At 42.8% G+C, this 17,599-nt stretch overlaps 1 protein-coding gene across 1 annotated transcript in view; it reads right to left on the bottom strand.

The window, feature by feature from the left end:
* The window catches only part of Palmd (palmdelphin), a 51,642-nt gene extending 35,245 nt beyond the window's left edge, over nucleotides 1–16,397 (bottom strand). Inside the window, exons 1-2 of the mRNA XM_032897417.1 lie at nucleotides 16,003–16,397; nucleotides 369–449 (exon numbers count right to left, since the gene is read on the bottom strand). Coding sequence (XP_032753308.1) covers nucleotides 369–449; nucleotides 16,003–16,047 — 126 coding nt within the window. The 5' untranslated portion in view covers nucleotides 16,048–16,397. The remainder of the gene's footprint in view (nucleotides 1–368; nucleotides 450–16,002) is intronic.
* Between the last annotated feature and the right edge of the window lie 1,202 nt (nucleotides 16,398–17,599).

Genomic DNA, 17,599 nt, shown 5'->3' with positions numbered 1-17,599 from the left:
GGGGAAGGGTTGGCCTTTCATTCATTTCAAAAGGAACTTCCTAGCTGGCTCCAGGCCCCAGGGATGCTAAACAAGGCTGCAACAGGGCCAAATTCTCAAGGTTACTGAGGAAGGTTTGGAAACTCTTCCCTTACAGAAGCAATAAGACCACGTTCCCAACCTTCTCCAGGTTTGCTAAAAGGTATTGCTCGAATTTGCAAATATCAGAGGCCTCCTGGCCTCTTCCCTGCTGATTAGAAAGGTGATTGAGCTGGCCTGGGAAATCTTCCTCTGCTAGAGCAACTTTCCTGTGGGGTGGGTTTATGAGTGGTGCCAGGCTATTTGAACACAAAACCATTGAAAGAAAATGGAAGTTGGATGTTGGTTACCTTTAGATGTTGGTGTTTCAATTTTTCTTCCTCTATTTTCAGACGCTTCTGTGAGATTTCTTCCTGTATCTTTCTTTTATCCTGAAACAAAGAAAAGGTCAAGAGTAATTAATTTTAAAAGTTTCGTCAGGTATGTGAGGTCATCACTGTCTGAAGGTCAAGGCAGCTTTACATTTTGGCTTTGGTAAGAAGCCGCCCTGAAAACGTTTTTTTTTGAAAAGGGAGAGAGAAGTTGGGGGCGATGGTGGTGGGGGAAGTGACGTAAGAGATTTATCTTAAGGAACGTAACACAAAAATGTGTTTTAATGGGAGTTTTGCCATCTTTCTTTCTCTTTGCCCTGTTTCTCCCCTCCTCATTAGGCTGGTGAAACAGACTGAGGAGAGAAGGTACAGAAGAAGGTGTGTTTAAGGAGGGAGTTTTGAAACAGGGCCTGAGGAGACTTCTCCTGGCATGGGTTGAGGACATTGCTGGGTGAAACGCATACACATGTAGAAAACAGGATAGCAAAAGAGTGAGGAAGCCAGAGTGTGGAGCGGCTTCCTCCTTGTAGAAGAGAAAGACAATGAAGAAAGAGAGCTTAGATCATGCTCTTCTCCATTAACTGAGGTGACGAAGAGTAATTCATGGCAAGATATATTTTCCGTCAAATCTGAACACAGTACCTCAGTGAATGAACCACGGAGCCAATCAATTGAACAACAGCCTCACAACCTTTTCCACACAAATGAGCAGAATGGTAGCGCTCGCAAGTTCTATTCTCTAGGAAACAGCACCCACACTAAGCAGGCAGATTGGGTTTGGTTTCTGACACTTCTGTTTAGCTGCTTCATGTCATTAGACAAAATCCCATGGTGCCTCAATGACCTTGTCTGTGAAATGGGGAAATTGAAGGTACCGACCTTATAAGATGTGAACGCTGGACAAACGAGGAGCCGTGAAAATTCTCTGTCTGCCTAGGAATATTAAATAAATAACTCCATAACTTAGCATTCATACAGAAAGCAACTGACTCATGCTTGACTTCCATGGGTCCCAAATACCTTAGAGATACACTGGCTACAATCGATACATTTGATTAGCCAAGTTAAAAGGAAAAAAAAATCCTTATTGTCTCATTACAAAAAGAAAAAAAAACCTGAGGTGATATCATTCTCCATCTTATTTATAAGGGTTTGTCTTAAATCTGCTCTCAAAACTCAAAATTCTCAGTGCATAAAATTTTGTGGCCAACAGAGGCGTCTGAAAAAAAAATATTCTGAGGCCCAGCCGGGAGCTAATGCTGATGGAAGAGCATGAGACTCTTTGGCAGCGTTATTGAGACAAGTACACAGCTTCCTGACGTGAGCCCTTTGAAGATCAAAAAACTCTTCATTTTTGATGTGGAGGTTCAGGTACATTTGTTGAAAAACAACACGTTAGTCCTCAGATGCTCACTGGGTTTCCCTTTGTGTGCAGGAAGAATATGAGACTTCATCAACATTGTTCTTTTAAAATTTTTGTAAACAGTAGCCTTTGGAGGGAAAAATAACTTGGCAACAAAGAAGCTTGGGCCTTTAGAACCACTTTTTTAAATTTTAGGTTTTTTTTTTTCTAGTGTGTGGGTGTGGTGGGGGTGGGGGTGGGGAATGGGGTGCATGTAGTCCAGTCATTGGTCACAACATTCTGTAAAAACTCCGTGAGCCAATTCTCCATTGTCATTGAGCAAGTATTCATAGCAATTTGTTTGTGCCAGACATTTTAGTTCCCCATAGGCACTATATAACTTAATAAGTCATAATGACAAAGTTATAATATCAAAAGAAAATAAGAATTTTCTTTTGAACAAAGGAGAAATGGATGTTTGGGGGAGATTAACTATTCAAATTCTCATAACTACCAAGTGATGGAGTCAGGATTTGAACCTGGACAACTTGCGATCAGCCTCGGCACTCTTAACTGGGCCACTGTAGCATTTCTTAAGTTAAGAAACTCCTTGAGCAAGCCCCATTGCCTCTGTTCTCCGTATTCTGAAGCCCTAAGGTTGGGAGGTAGCCTCAGGACAGGGCCTCAGGAGGAGGACCTATTGTTATTAGTTTAGTTCCTTGGGAGTGACACTCCTCACTCTTCTCCAGGGGTAGCTCACAGAGAGGTGCACAGGACATGTGGTTCAGTGATCGCAGAAGCCAGAAGCCAGGGATACCTCCCTGCTCTCTGTGGCTGCCAGGTTCTGCTGATTTTCTCTTGGGGTTAGTAATCAAGGGGTGGAAACTGTGGGTAGAGGCGGAACTTCCAAATGTTTTGGCAACGTGGGGGATTATGCAAGTGTTGCTTGGGAATCGGTTTTGTCCCAGGAAGGTAACGTGATACCTCCCTCCCATCAGTCAAGCAGGTGGGAAGGTTACAGCATGATCCTATTTTAAGGTAGGAGTGGCTTTCTTTTTCTTATAAGGTATTAATGAGCAGTAGGTTATTATTCCTTTGCTAAGTTTGATAGTAATATAGAAGCATTACTGAAAATACTCTGGGAACAATTTAGTTTTAGAGTCAACCTTAAGTTTTATACAGAGCTCTACAGCTACTGTGCCGGAAGTTACCAGCCAGCTAGACCCTCTCCAAATAAGCGTGGAGGAAAATCTAACTGTGCAGTGTGCTACTGCTTCCCCAGACTTTCCTAGCATAAGACTCAGCGGGCTGGGCATTTATTACTGGGACTATTCCTGTGACTTTCATTATTGATTACGTCATCGGTGTACAATTAGACGTTTTTGACCAACTAGAGTTTTGTTCCATGAGCAACTGCCTGGGTTTTTGGTTGCTTTACTTAGCTCATTTCAGCAGTTGAGAGCCAGAAATGTCAATTCTGTTACAGACTACCTCTTACTTTGCTTTCGAGCCTAGCCTTTAATGGCTGAACTGTCTCTTCAGCCCATACCTCTTACTCTGAAAATTAATCTATTCACTTTGTGCAACGGAAAGTCGTGATGTCCATGTTGTACACAATGATATTAACCCAATCTTGAATTTCATAAAAGTGAGCATAATACTTGGGAATATATTGCAGAGATGTTGCTGATTAATTATTGATCCGTAATATTCACATACGATTGATTCTTCCAGGCAGGATTTATATTAAGTTATTTTATTATTAATTTATCCAATACTTAGGTACAAATGTAATATTCACATCAGTAGGCGTTTTGCAGTGTTTCAAAACTACTGAGGAGCTGGCAAGATGGTTCAGTGCACAAAAGTGTTTGGTATGCAAGCCTGACGAGCTAACTTTGAGCTCCAGAGATCACATTTAAAGAAAAGAATAGGCTGGCTGCATACAGTGGTGCCCTCCTTTAATCCCAGCACTCAGGATGCTGAGGTAGGCAGATCTCTGTGGGTTTGAGATTAGTCGGGTCTACGTAGTGAGTTCCAGGACAGTCAAGGTTTCACAGACAAAAACCTCCCTGCCCCACTCCTACAAAACCTACCAGGCCAAGCCAGGTATAATGTCACCCATCTCATTAATTCCAGCACTCAGGATACAGAGGCACGCAGATCAATGTGAGTTTAAGCACAGCTTGGTCAGCATGAATCTGGGCTATGGAGAGAGACCCTGTCTTAAAAATAAAAGCCAGAGGTGACTGCACTCATCTGTAATTCCAGGTCTCCTATGGTGAGAAGGGAGACAGACAGGAGAGACCCTTACTTTAACAAGGTGGAAGGATGCAGCGGAATTCCTCCCTAATTAATTGAATAATAAAGAAGACGAGAAGCTAATCACTGGGTGAGGAGGAGGTGGGCCTTCTGGTCGAGAGAGGAAGAGGGAATACAGGAGGAGGACACTTCCTTTTAGACTGCGAGGGGAGTGAAAGAGGATAAAATGTCGGTCGAGGACTGTTAGATCTGGTGGCAGAATCTACCAGAATCTGCCACCAGAAGATTTCTAACGTAGAATAGTTGATGAGCTTAGGACAATAGATTCCATGCCCAGTGGTTGTGTTATCTGTTGATTCTAAACTAAGATTGTCTGGTGTTTTCCATTTTGAAGAGGCGACTCAGCTGAGCTCCAGAAGAAAGCTAACCGCAGTGAAGCATGGGTTGGTGAGAGTGCGCTCCCAGCTAGCCGTGGAAATTTTGGAGTGCTGGGCAGTTTGGTGGCAGCTAGCTGCAGGGGTCTGATGGTTGGGAAGATATAGTGGTTCAGTGGCAAGCAAATTACAGGAAGATTGGTGGACCAGCACTTGGGAATAGCCATGAGGGCGGGGAGACTACCTCAGCTGGAGAATAGCCAGCAATAGTGAAGACTGATTTTTAATAATTGCATGCTACAGACAGAGAGGACTGACTCCTGAAAACTGTCTTGTGACCTCCACATGTGCATGGCGCATGCATGTGGCTGCATTCACACAAGCAATACACACACACACACACACACACACACACACACACACACACACACACACTATACTTACTAACTAATTCAGAAGTGGAGACTTTTTCTAACATTCTCATGAAGAAGAAAGATAATTTCTGTAAGAAACTGCTGTCTGAAAATCATAGTGACAGTCATAACTTAGGCAAAAGGTTGGCCCTATGAAGTTGAAAGGAGACTGGGAGAGCTTCTAGCCGATGTGGTCAGGAGAGGCTGTGGGACAGCCTGGGGTGGTGGCTGGGGACTAGAGAATGGGGAGACAGGGCACTCACGTCAAAAGTTCAGTGTGAGTCAGAGTCTGAAATGGGAACACAGGACATTATTTGGAACAGCAAATATGACAGCTACATTTCTACATCGGAGTAGCATGTAATAAACTAAGAATAAATAACAAGAAAAGAGCAGATTGCTGATGGACATTCTTGAGTTGCCATGACAAGGGTCCTGGTACTTATTTAGGTTTGAGATGGCAAGCAGTGAAGAGTTTTCAGGGAGAAAGGGAGAGCAGTTACACTCCTAGTTATGGAAGTTGAACATTGTGTCGTAGGGGAGTTGAAGGAGACCTGGTCACATTGCCACAAGGCCGTGAACACTTGGACTGAGGAAGCAGAATGAGTGGATTCTGAGACATAGGGAGGAGGGGGAGGCAAAGCTCACGTGGGACACAGTTTCAGAGAAGAGTGGATTCGGTCCCAGAAACGGGATATTCAGGGAAGGATAGAAGACTTTGGGATTCCTACCAAGTTGGAGGTGCCCCTGGGATTCTTGGTGTTAGATGCTTTGAATAAAGAGGAGGGAGAGGAAAAGACGGCTCTGAGTGGAGATGGAGGGGAAGCTTTGGGAGACGGATGACAGCATGCCGGGGATACTGTCTTACGAGAGGACTGAAGGGCTCTAGCAGGCCAGAGCACAACAAACATGATGCCAACGGTTTTGATCTTTCCCCCTTTTCCCCAATTCCCTCTCCCTAAACCAAGCCACCAAGGTCTACTCCCCCCCCCTTATTTTTAGCTATTTCCTCTTTCGGAGGTGGACCATTAAGGCCTAGCTATCGAAGTACTGAAGTCGAGCAATCAGCAATCAAAAGCACCCTGTTAGCTACCCTAATTTACACACCCAACTAAAATTAAATCTCATCCTAACATGGGTTTCCCCTTTTTCTTTATAAACTACCATTTGCCTATAGGCCATATCTGTCTTCTCTCTCTCCAGAGCTAGTCCTTTGTCCTTCCGGGTGCATGACTCTCCCTTGTCCCGTTTCTTTCCTCCCCCTTGTCTCATATTCCTTGACTTTTGTCCCTCTGGGGCAAATAAATCTTTGTGCTGGGAACTTGGTGTGTCCTGTGCTGACGCCTATGCTTTCAAGAAGGAAGGCCGAGGAAGATCCTCTACGAAGCTCTAAGGCCTCAGGAAATTTTAGATTCAGTCAGGTATTATTTGTAATGAAACTTGATGAATTGGACCACATGACTAAAAGAAGCACTTGGAAGGTAAACAGATTACAAGGAGCGAGAAGTCGTAACAATAACTTTGCTGTGGCAATGCAAGCTGTATGAGATCTATTGCTCACACGGTCCAAATACTTCATTTGACAAGTAAGAGTTTATCTTGGGTAGTATAATAAAGCAACTTGCTTAATAAGCTTTTTCTTAATAAGTAAGAAGATCTCATGAATTTACAATCCTGGATTCCATTCACTTCTTAGTACTCTCTCCATAAAGGAAGGGATAGGCCTGGGAGAGAACACCAGGTAAATATAGGTGAAAGTAAAGAAAGAGGCGTCCGGTTGATTTTACAGATCCTACTTGGACAGGAAGAACACATTAATGGTGTCTTCCTGAAGAAACCGGAAGGGGCAGGTTGGAGCGATGGGAGCATTTGATTAGTCAAATGTTTTCAGATTCAACCTCTTAGAAGCAGAGTAGCCTGTGACGTCATGACCCATTTGTTGTTATTTTCACCCCCAGGATCAGAAGAAGAACACTAGAAGTTGCTTATTTGAATCTACAATCCACCAATGAGCTGAGCTGGTGGAGGATGTGTTAAGTAACCATAGCCTTGAGAGTACTAGGCAGGCACATGATTCTTAGAGACAAATTCTGACTCCATGAAGAAGTTTATGGAATTTTAGTGAAAGTAGTCTTAAAGATCTTGGAAAAACTTATTTAAAAAATCCTTCAGGTGGGTGGAGGATGGTATAGTGGCAGAGCCCTTGCCCAGCCTGCAGGATCCTAATTCCAGCATTGGAAAAGAGTTCTTGAAAAAGGAACGTCAATAGGGTAGGCAGCAATGAAGAGAAGAAAGCTATGGATCAGGCAAAACCAAACCCGGTTAAGTAGTTTACCATCTAACTGAGACTCTACCTAATTATCTCACAGAATGGAAAACAAAGATAAAATGGTAGCAACCATATTTAATAGTAGAAATACTGCAAAAATTCAGATCCATGCAGACGAGAACCACAGAACAATTGGTGTGTGTGTGTGTGTGTGTGTGTGTGTGTGTGTGTGTGTGTGTGTGTGTGTGTGTGGTGTGTTGCATTATGCTGATGACAATAATAGAGGTAGTAATGATATATAGTGATGATATATACTTTATAACATGTATTAAGATGACAGATGAAATGAGACTGCTCCACTCATATTTTGTTTTCATGTCTTTAAGGGCGAGATTTTTGATCCTAGAAAGACCAGAACATGAGTGCCTAAGGAGAAAATGATGCTTGAGAGGAAATGGGACCTCTGACTGTGACCCTGGTTTCAGTCTCTGGTGGGCTTCAATTCTGAGGGAAGAAAAACTAATAAACATGACTATAAAAAATGATGCAACCTTGGGTAAAGTGAAAGATGTCAAAAGACACAATATGGGAAATGTCCCAATTTTTGGAAGGGGTATAAAAGTGAATTAACAGTATTGGAGGACTGATAAAACGTATTGACTATCCCCTGGCAACACTGCAGAATGAGTTTTATTTAAACATGGGATGTGGTGTTTAGATAGGAATATCCAGGAAGCGGGATTTGATCCTGTAAAGACATGGGGTGAGGATGTAGCTTACTTAATGTTACTGTTTACCTAGTAAGTAAAAGATCTTGCTTCATCCTTAGCACTCAAAACCAAAACCAAAACCAAACCAAATATTTGAAACTCACTTTTTCTCCCCTGTGTGGTTTAATTATTTCAAGATCCTGAGATAATGAGGATTGTGGCAGTCCAATAAATAAATAAATAAACCAACCAACCAACCCACCAACCAACCAACCAACCAACAAACAAATGAATAAATAAAATGGCTAACACTAAGTGTTTGTGTCTGGAACCACCTAATGCCATAAACACATAAACACATTAATTTATTTAGTCTTCTTCAGATCTCTGTAAGGTTGGGACCATGTTTATTTCTATAATGTATATGGAAAAACCCAGGAGCCAAAGCACTTAGATCACAGGAATGCAGTATTTTTTGACTTCCCCATGGCCTCAAACAAAGTCTGGTTGTTATGGTGTGACTATGAAATGTTTCCCATGGGGTCCTGGGGTGATTGCTCAGTAACCTCAGCTAGTGGCACTGATGTGGGTGGTGGTTGGAGCTTCCGGAGACCGGACTAGCTAGCACAATGGTCTCAACCCTCCTTCTACTCTGATCCGTAAGCCCAGTTCCTCATGTTGTGTTGACCTCGCCCAGCCATAAAATTATTTTCATTACTACATCACGACTGTAATTTTCTATTGTTATGCATCATAATGTAAATCTCTGTGTTTTCCAGCAGTCTGTGGTGTCCCCTGTGAGAAGGTCATTTGACCTTCAAGGGGGTTGCAACCCACAGGTCAGCCTCTTGGTAGAGGAAGCAGGCCCCTGGAGGCGAAGACTCTAAAGGCTCTGCTTGGGTTCACAGTCCTTTCCTCTCAGTTCTTCTGCCATCAGGATTCTCTGTCCAAGCGCGTGGAGTCAAACACCAGAGGACTACACTCCTGAACCTCTGAGCTGTAATAAACCTTTCTTTCCTTGGTTGGCCTCTCAGGTAGCTTATCACAGCAATGAAAAAAATTCAAGCACACTGTTTGAAAGTTTGTGTGGAAATATTAACAGAAAGGAATATTAATTTGAAACTGATGTGTGTGTGTGTGTGTGTGTGTGTGTGTGTGTGCACTGCACATATGTGTGCATGTGCATATGAAGACCAGAGGTCCTTGAGAATCATTTTTCAGATTCCACCCACCTTGGTTTTTAAGACAAGATGTCTCATTGGCTTAGAGCTGGCTTGTCAGTGAGCCCCCAGCATCTGACTGTTTCTACTTTCCCAGGATTAAGAGTATACCCTACCACACCAGGGCTTTTGTAATGTGGGTTCTGGGGGTTAAAATGAACGGGTCACACTTGATCAGCAAGCATCTACCAACTGAACTACCTTCTTGAAATCAACTTTCTTAGTATTTTTTTTTTTTTTGTAAAAGCAGTGCTCTGAAAGAAGACAGATGGAAAACTGAAACTAAATTCAACAAATATATAAAGGAAACTACCCAGATATCTTTCTGTAGCAAGTTTTCAAGGATGAACTAAGAGTGGACTGGCATTTTATTGTTAAAAAATGTTTTTAGGAAACTCGGGAGATTGTAGAGTAAACCTGTGTGGCCTTCGTGTCTGGAGCCAACGTGGATGGACAGAAGGAATAAACCTAGTGAGATGTTCCCATAGGAAGAGCATCCAGAGCCGCCATACCGGAAGTGCTGGGCATGCAGCAACTGCGCATGATAAAGAGGAGGAGACTGTGCAGAAGGAAACCACTGATTCCTGGGTCCTTTCATGATCCCTGTATGTAGTTAAGGCTCACCTAATTCCCTACTGTAAAAATAATATAAGTTGATTTTTATTGTTATTTATGTTTTTTTTCTTGTATCTTTAAAAAATGCCTGTGGGTGTTTTTCTTGTGTGATTGTCTATGTATCGTGTGTTTAGTGCTTGCAGGGGCTAGAAGAGAGCATTAGGTCCCTGGGAAGGGAGTTAAAGAGAGTTGGGCCACCGTATGGGTTCTGGGAATCCAACCCAAGTTCTCTAGAAGACCAGGTTCTCTGCCAAGCCGTCTTTCCAGCCCCCGAACCTTCGTCCTTAAGTCGGCATGGCAGTAAGGCTTTGGGTTACTGCTACTACTTTCAGGATGAATTAAAATGTTCCAGTTTCCAACCTCATTGTAGTCTGCAAATTTAAATCTCCTTTCCTAACCTAGCAGCACATTTTAACACTTTAGCACTATGATGGTTTACCCCTGTATCTAACCTTTCTTGCTTATTCTAATGAATAGTGACATCACAAATGGTAACAGTTAACAAACGCAAGTCCCCGAGTTATTAAAAGGCTCTGGTAAAATTGGCTGGGTCTTCAGTAAAAACCAAAATCTATTTAGTAGGCCACATGATTAGCTTGCCCCTCCACTTCGCAGCTCGATGGTATTTGATATTGTTATTATTATTATTATTATTATTATTATTAATTATTGTATATCAGCTACTGTTGAGTTAATTGTTAGAGTACTGAAAGACGCAAAGATGTCCTGGATTTAATCCATTCTGGGAAGAGGGAAATGACTAACGGGTATGAGGTGGTGGTGGTGGTGGGGTTGTTAACTTTTGAGAACTGACTTTGAATTCCTTCAGACCTTTGTAAAACCATCCCAAGTCCTTCTGAGATGGCACGAGATGCCCCTGCCCACTTCTACTCATGGCAGACAGAGGGATGTGGGAGGAGACTTACAGGAAGTAAGGAAACTGGTTTGTGTTAGAAGACGTTGCTCAGTGACGAATCTACCAGGGATTTTTCTTGCCCCACTCAAAACGCTCATCGTGAGTGTGGTTTGAGACTTGGAGATGGGAAAGTGGAAATCTGTTTCACTATTAGCAGTGGAATATGCGACATTTCTTTAGGTTGTATTTAAACACTCAGTCATAGTTTTCTAAAGAACCATATCTGTCTTTAGACCATCCAGTGAGGTCCAAGAACTTCTGTCAGTAGATGATCTAACAGAGTAGCTTTATCATTTAGTAGCACATTGGAAAAACCTTCTAAAAAAAACCCAGCTTCCTTAATGGGCTATCAAAATTATTGTACCTCAACCCATGACCTCCTGTGTTGGTGGGTGTTATGCTTGGCAAAGAAAGATGGCCTGGCACATTGTTTGAAGAAACCTCTCCTTCTCTGGAAGGAGCATGTAATCTTGGTACAGCACTGTGGAAAACTGCAGAGCTTCATTGTTTGAACAGTCTGGCATAGGGTCTCTTTAGGAGAGGGCTGTGTGTTCACGCTCATGACAAATTGGAACTGTCTTTGTAGCTATGTTTTAACTCAGAGGTATGCTTAACAATGGTGCATTACACACCCCTGTAAACACCAAGTCTTCAAACATCTACACAAGACTACACAGGTAGCCCACGCACTATTAAGAGGTATACAGTTAGTCAGTAACCAGGTTGGCTTGCCCTGTGATTCACTGTTTCATTTGCATAGGTAAAATGAACAGGGTGGATATGCTGGGCCTGGAATACACAAACAGGAGTGGTGTCTTGGACATGGGCTCTGTGAAGTCACAAGAGACAGTGTGCTCAGAAGTCAGCTCTCAATATTTATGGTGTCACTGCCTTGAAATCTCAAAATATTGGGTTCTTGCATTTTGGTTCTGTGTTGGAGCCTGCACATTTCAACAGGAAGTTCTGCTTCTGGGTGATTAATTACTTTGCTGACACTTAGACAATTCCCAAATATTGACAGAAACATAAGGTGAGTAGAAGTGGCCAGGGACTATGAGCTGAAGCAGTATCGAGAGTTAGTATTATGTTATGATTTTAACATGCTTTATTTTTAAACTGGGAGATTTCTTCTGGTTTATGCAAGAACTTCTTGCCTCCTAAATTCCTATATTTACAAGTCAAGAAAATATTCACTGGGAGTGGAAAGAAATAGGGAGTGGATCCAGGGAAATGTGAGAGAGCCTTATTGTTTTGCGTCATGGGCAGCTTTGGCCCACAGATCTGGCTCAGATCGCTGTGTCAGGACTTTCTGTGGCCCCTTGCCAAAGGGGGGGAGGCCTCAGCAGGTGCTCGGGCTTCAGATTCCTACTGGGGTCTAACTTTTGACAGAGCCCACCTCCTTCATGCCTGCGCCCAGGTGCTACCCTCTTTGGAAGTTCCACACCCCGTCCACTCCAGCGCACCACTCCACTCACAACGGCTGCCCACCCCCATCCTCACTCCTGATGTCCCAGAGTTTCTTTATAAAACTTTCAGTTTAAATGCATAAGACTCGGTGCACAGTCACAAACTGAATTAAAGAGTGAGCAAACGAGTTGATAGGCACATCCTTCACCATCAAAGCTAAACCTTTAAGTAAGAAGCAACATACCAGCCAACCCATTGCCCCTCTTCTAATCGGGTCCGTTCTCTGCAATTTGACAGTAGTTCTCAGAATTCATCACATTTCCCAGAAATGCCTTGCATTTATAGGTCTATAATCTCCAGAGAGTTAAGATGTAGGGGCAGTTCCATTTGAGTCCTTCCATATTAAGTACTGCATTTTCCAACACTCCCAGAGTTATGAAGAGACAGGAATGTGGAAGGGGAGGTGGGCTGACTGGTGCTACTCAGCTAAAAAGGGATCTTTCTGTTCTCTAGGAACCCACTCAGGATTCAGTTTTTATTCTTCACCTTGGACCGCGCTTACTACCAGAGAGTAGCTCTGTAGTGAACCGTGTCAGTGTGACCTGCCTTCTTCCACATCCCTCAAAATAATTGAGAGTTTGGTATCACCGTTTCCAGTAACACTAAATATCGATTCCATGTTGGGTATGTTGACGCCTTTAATCACAGCACTTTGGAGGCAGATGCAGGCAGATCTCTGTGAATTCAAGGTCAGGTTAGTCTAAATGGTGCCAAGGCATCCATGGCTACATAGTGGGTAAAAGTCTATTAAAAGTCTATTTCAACAGCCCTTTGTCCATATAAAACTCAGTTATTTGTCAAATGTATACTAACTTGAAATAGCCTCAAGTGTCTTTTGAGGTTCTAAGTATACTATTTAATTGGTGTAAAGTTGTCCTGTTTTCAAATTTTAGCTGGGAACGGAACTCATTGACTAACGAGCGTTTTGATCATCAGTTTAGCTAACGAGGAGCTGCTCTAGGGTTGGAACGATGAAGGCAGAATGTGAAGGCGATTGAATCAAAGTCAGTTCAGAGCATCCAGACCATAGTGCCCTCCTTCAGATAATCCTTTCTGAGTCCTTTCATAACTGTCCGTCGTGGTCTCTAAATCGTTGAGAAAATTTATGAATAATCTTAAAATTAAATCTACTGGTGTAGGAAGCAAGTGGCATCACCACAGGGTTACAATATTTTAAGAGAAATGTCGCTTGGCTCAGCCAAATTATATGCAGATGAAAATTTTCAATTATCTGTAGTAACAAGAATATCTTTTTAGTCATTTGAAACCTCTGTGGGATAAGCACAATATTTATAGCTTATTTCATTTTTATTGCTGGGAGTTAAAGGATCATAATTTAATAATAACACACACACACAAAAAAAATCAAACGGCTGTTGCAGTGTCCACGTTTGTTGTTTTTGTCCTACAGGGAAGTCTCTGTGTTGTTGAGTCTTGGTGTCTTAGGGAATTAACGTCTATCACTGTCATCGGCATATATAAAAATCACTTCAGTATAGGAGAGCAGTTCAATGATTATCTTTGAGTTTTTGTGATTTTAATGCCTTTCAAAAGTGAGATAACTCTTGAAAGTTCTCAGGGTATGACGTGTTTTCTTTTCCTAGGAAGAACGAATAGCGGGGGTGGCTTCCTGGGCCAGGCCAGGGTGGAGAAAGCTGGCATTCCCAGGGTGCCCAGGAGGAGAGTGGCTGTATTGTTTCCATGGATACGGAGGAACTACTCTATTTCCCCTCTAGGTGGTGACAAATGTGACCGGGCCCTTTGAGGCGGAGGCTAATGGAAATTCGTTCCTATAAACTTTTGCCAGTTTTTACCCTACAGGCTTTAAGCAAGAATTTTACATTCAAGTTAAATTTCATGACTATACTTCAAAGACTTAATTAACTCTAACAGGATATGTTTGGGCTTGTGGGATAATTATAAAAAGTTTATTAATTTTAATAGTGAAAATATCTCTATATTTAGGAGCCTGCCTATCTACTCAATTCCTTTTAAGGCATTTCGACCTACCTTCTATCTCTAACTGCATCTGAACCCTCAATGAAAATTCCTTGACTTTCTGAATAACTCCATGCCGCCATCTACTTGGACCATGTGCTACTTCACTAAACGGTGTAAGCTACAAACCATACATAAGAAGACCTAAAGTAAGATGTTCCCCAGTTCAATAGCGGAGGGGCAGAAGAAGGTGCATGTGTGTGCGTCACTGAGTCCCCTGCTTCGTTTGGTTATTCAGGACATACGAGCTATGGGGAAAGAAGGAAGGTAGTTCTGAGCAGCTCACAGGGCCCAGTGAGGTAACCTTTAGCCAACAGCTGTAATGTGAAAGGGCCTTGCCAAGTACAACAGAGCACAGTGGAGTTCCTGTCCCTTCTCGGACAACAGCTGAAGCTGCGGCTGGATTTAACAACAAGCAAAACAAACAGAAATCCAGGCCAAGGTTTTTTGATGAAAGGAAAAAAAATACAATAATTAGAATTCAGAAGCTAGAAAGTACTCTCTATAGAAAGGTGCCCAGTCTTAGCCATGGACTCTTGGCCCCTGGTTTTGAAAGTATTTTTTTTTTTTTTTTATCTTTTCTGGGTAGGGAAAAAACCCTGATATATTCCATGTGTGTGTGTGTGTGTGTGTGTGTGTGTGTGTGTGTGTGTGTGTGTGTGTGTGTGTGTGTGTGTGTGTGTGTGTGTGTGTGTGTGTGTGTGTGTGTGTGTGTGTGTGTGTGTGTGTGTGTGTGTGTGTGTGTGTGTGTGTGTGTGTGTGTGTGTGTGTGTGTGTGTGTGTGTGTGTGTGTGTATGTGTGTGTGTGTGTGTGTGTGTGTGTGTGTGTATGTGTGTGTGTGTGTGTGTGTGTGTGTGTGTGTGTGTGTGTGTGTGTGTGTGTGTGTGTGTGTGTGTGTGTGTGTGTGTGTGTGTGTGTGTGTGTGTGTGTGTTGTGGGGAGCAACAAAACCTAAATTAGGATTTCCTTAATTAATTATGAGAATTTGAAGAGCAAAGAGTTGGATAACCTTCTATCTACCTTGATTTAGTATCGGTTTTTTAATAAGCACTTACACCTCTTTTTGGACAGTTAATTTCAGTATCAGAAAATGTGACGCACAGGGAGGGGTGTGGATTTGCCAAGTTGCTTTTCCTCAAAAAACGCTATCAAAAGTTACGCTAACGATGATACTTGAACGGGTCAGGGACTTCCAGGTTATTGTCACATACAGCAGTTTGGAAGTCAACGAGAAAGAGTGGCACCACTTAAGAGAAGCAATTAATTTCTTGCTGTGATTCTTTCCCAGAACAAACATCAAATGTACTACTTTTCTTCCTGGAATTAGGGAAATATTTTCCAAGTCCATCTCATGCATGGCATTCCTGTATTGAGATCTTATTCGAGCTATGTCTGCACTTCTGTACTGGAAAACCGATCTCTGAGAATTACTCTGATGCGTGCCTTTGATACTTTTCTCCTGGTTAACACTTCACTTGAAAACACACACACACACACACACACCAAGCTGTGCTCTTTAATTCAGTTAGGTTTTTCTGGAATATACTTTGATACAATGAATAAAAAAAAAAACTTTCAGATTTTCTTCCTTTTGGTCTACCCCTTTTTTAAAAGAAAAGAACTTTTTTGGTGGTTACATTCATTGCTTTGAATTCCATTTGGGTATCTATAAAAACATTTGTCAGAAGGAATCTGAAATAAAAAACTAAACTTTAAATAGCCATAGGAGAGGAGAGTTTACAAACTACTTAAAAACAAACAAACAAACAAACAAAACCCAAACAACTCTTGATTGTCGTTTAAAATGCAAACATCGTCTGTAAAGTCCAGAAACATTTCCCTTGATCTCAGGTTCTGAAGCCCCAGTGTCATGGAGGGGTCACAAGGGTTAAGAGAAACAGACCAGAGTCCACAGAAGGCTCAGTTCTGTTTCTGCAGTTGTGAGGACTGGGAGACAAGGACAGTTAGCAACGGTGTGGTTCATCTAAGCAACCACCTCAATGACTTAAAACTCTACGCAGACTTACTGTGATGGCCTGGAGTCTTCCCTTTACCAGCTCGGCTTCTTCCATTCTAGAAGTCAAGGACAGGCAGACGCTGAAGGAAGTCCCAAGCTACCATAAATCAAGGTGCGTCCTTGAGGAGAGGAGCTGGAGATGACAGAAGCGACACGGAGAGAAATTCGCTCTTTGCACCAGGGAGAAAGGAAGAGAATTCCGAATTGTCAGGAGCGGCTCTGAGCCGATGCACCGATGAGGCCAGACAGACACATGTAATGAGGGTGTGCTGGGGAGGCAGACGCTGAGGCTGCTGGCACGAGTTGACTGACAAGTTTGAACGGCAGCCGCACAAGCCCTTTTCCTTCAGGGGCTGCCAGCTCTTTGTTGTACTGTGCACGGTTAGCGAGACACATTTTCTTATTAACTGTTCCTTACCCAAGTCATTATTTTCCAGGAGTGGCACAGGGAGCTGCCGTGTGCTGACTGTCAGAGCAGCCCGGGTTTTCCTGTGAGCCTGTGTGTTTAAAGTTACCTCGCTTAGTTTACCTCACTCTAGCACCGGAGATGAGAGAAGATGAGACACATACACACACACACACACACACACACACACACACACACACACACACACACACACACACACACAGAGAGAGAGAGAGAGAGAGAGAGAGAGAGAGAGAGAGAGAGAGAGAGAGAGAGACTGGGGCAGAAATGCTAAGTCACTTGTTTGTCACTCTCCCTCTGCTTGGTGATGGCTCTTTTAGTTACCTAAGAACTCTTAGAGTAGAATATTTGCATGAGCTCAGCTCCCCTCACAAAGACACACCACAGACCTTTGTCACAGACCTTGGAATCTTAGGTGTTGAAAAAAAAAATTCAAGGTGTTAAGGTGCTAATGTTCAAAAGCTGGCTCCCCGGAAGTGCTTGGTGCCATCCTTGGATGTCTGGGGACTGCAGCACCTTTTTTGGACCCCATTCAAAAAACGACAGTCTCCAGTTCGGGAAGGTGCCCATTTTGACCTCAGCAGTTACGCAAGAGCAATGAGCGAGCCTGTTAAACGGTGCCGTGCTTAGATTCTGTAACCGTGGGTGGACAGCCCCTACCCGTTGGAGGAGGCAGTGAAGCCTGGTGGAACTCAGGTCAAAGCAGAGCCAGGAGCTTTGCAGCTGACTTTGTTTTCTTTTTCCTACCTGTTCTTTAAGTGCATTTTGATGTGGTGAATCCCAATTATCATCCACCACATTATTATGTGTTTGGATGCGATCAGCCCTTTAATATCACCATTCAGGCAGGGAGGTTAAATAGACAGGCCCGGCACTGACTACACGGCATACATTTCTTTGTGCTTTTGATATTTGTAATAGTAGTAGCTAATATTTGTCCATAGACAAATGCACCTCATCTTATTTATCTTAGAGGTGTTGAGTGATAGGTGCTATTATTCCTATTTTAAAATGAGGCAACAGGCTCAGGGAGGTCATTTGTCTGCATGGCTAATAAGTAGCAAAGCCAGGATGGGAATGTCAGCTGTCTGACTTCGTAACAGTCATTCATCAAGCAATGCCCAAGGGCACAGGGCAAAGAGAGACACAGGCTGAAGGTTAAATCAATCTTCATGAGGGA

The sequence above is a fragment of the Rattus rattus genome, chromosome 3 (assembly GCF_011064425.1).
Source record: "Rattus rattus isolate New Zealand chromosome 3, Rrattus_CSIRO_v1, whole genome shotgun sequence".
NCBI lineage: Eukaryota > Metazoa > Chordata > Mammalia > Rodentia > Muridae > Rattus > Rattus rattus.
The sequence above is the reverse complement of the archived record's forward strand: the minus strand, read 5'-3'. Positions and strand labels throughout refer to the sequence as shown.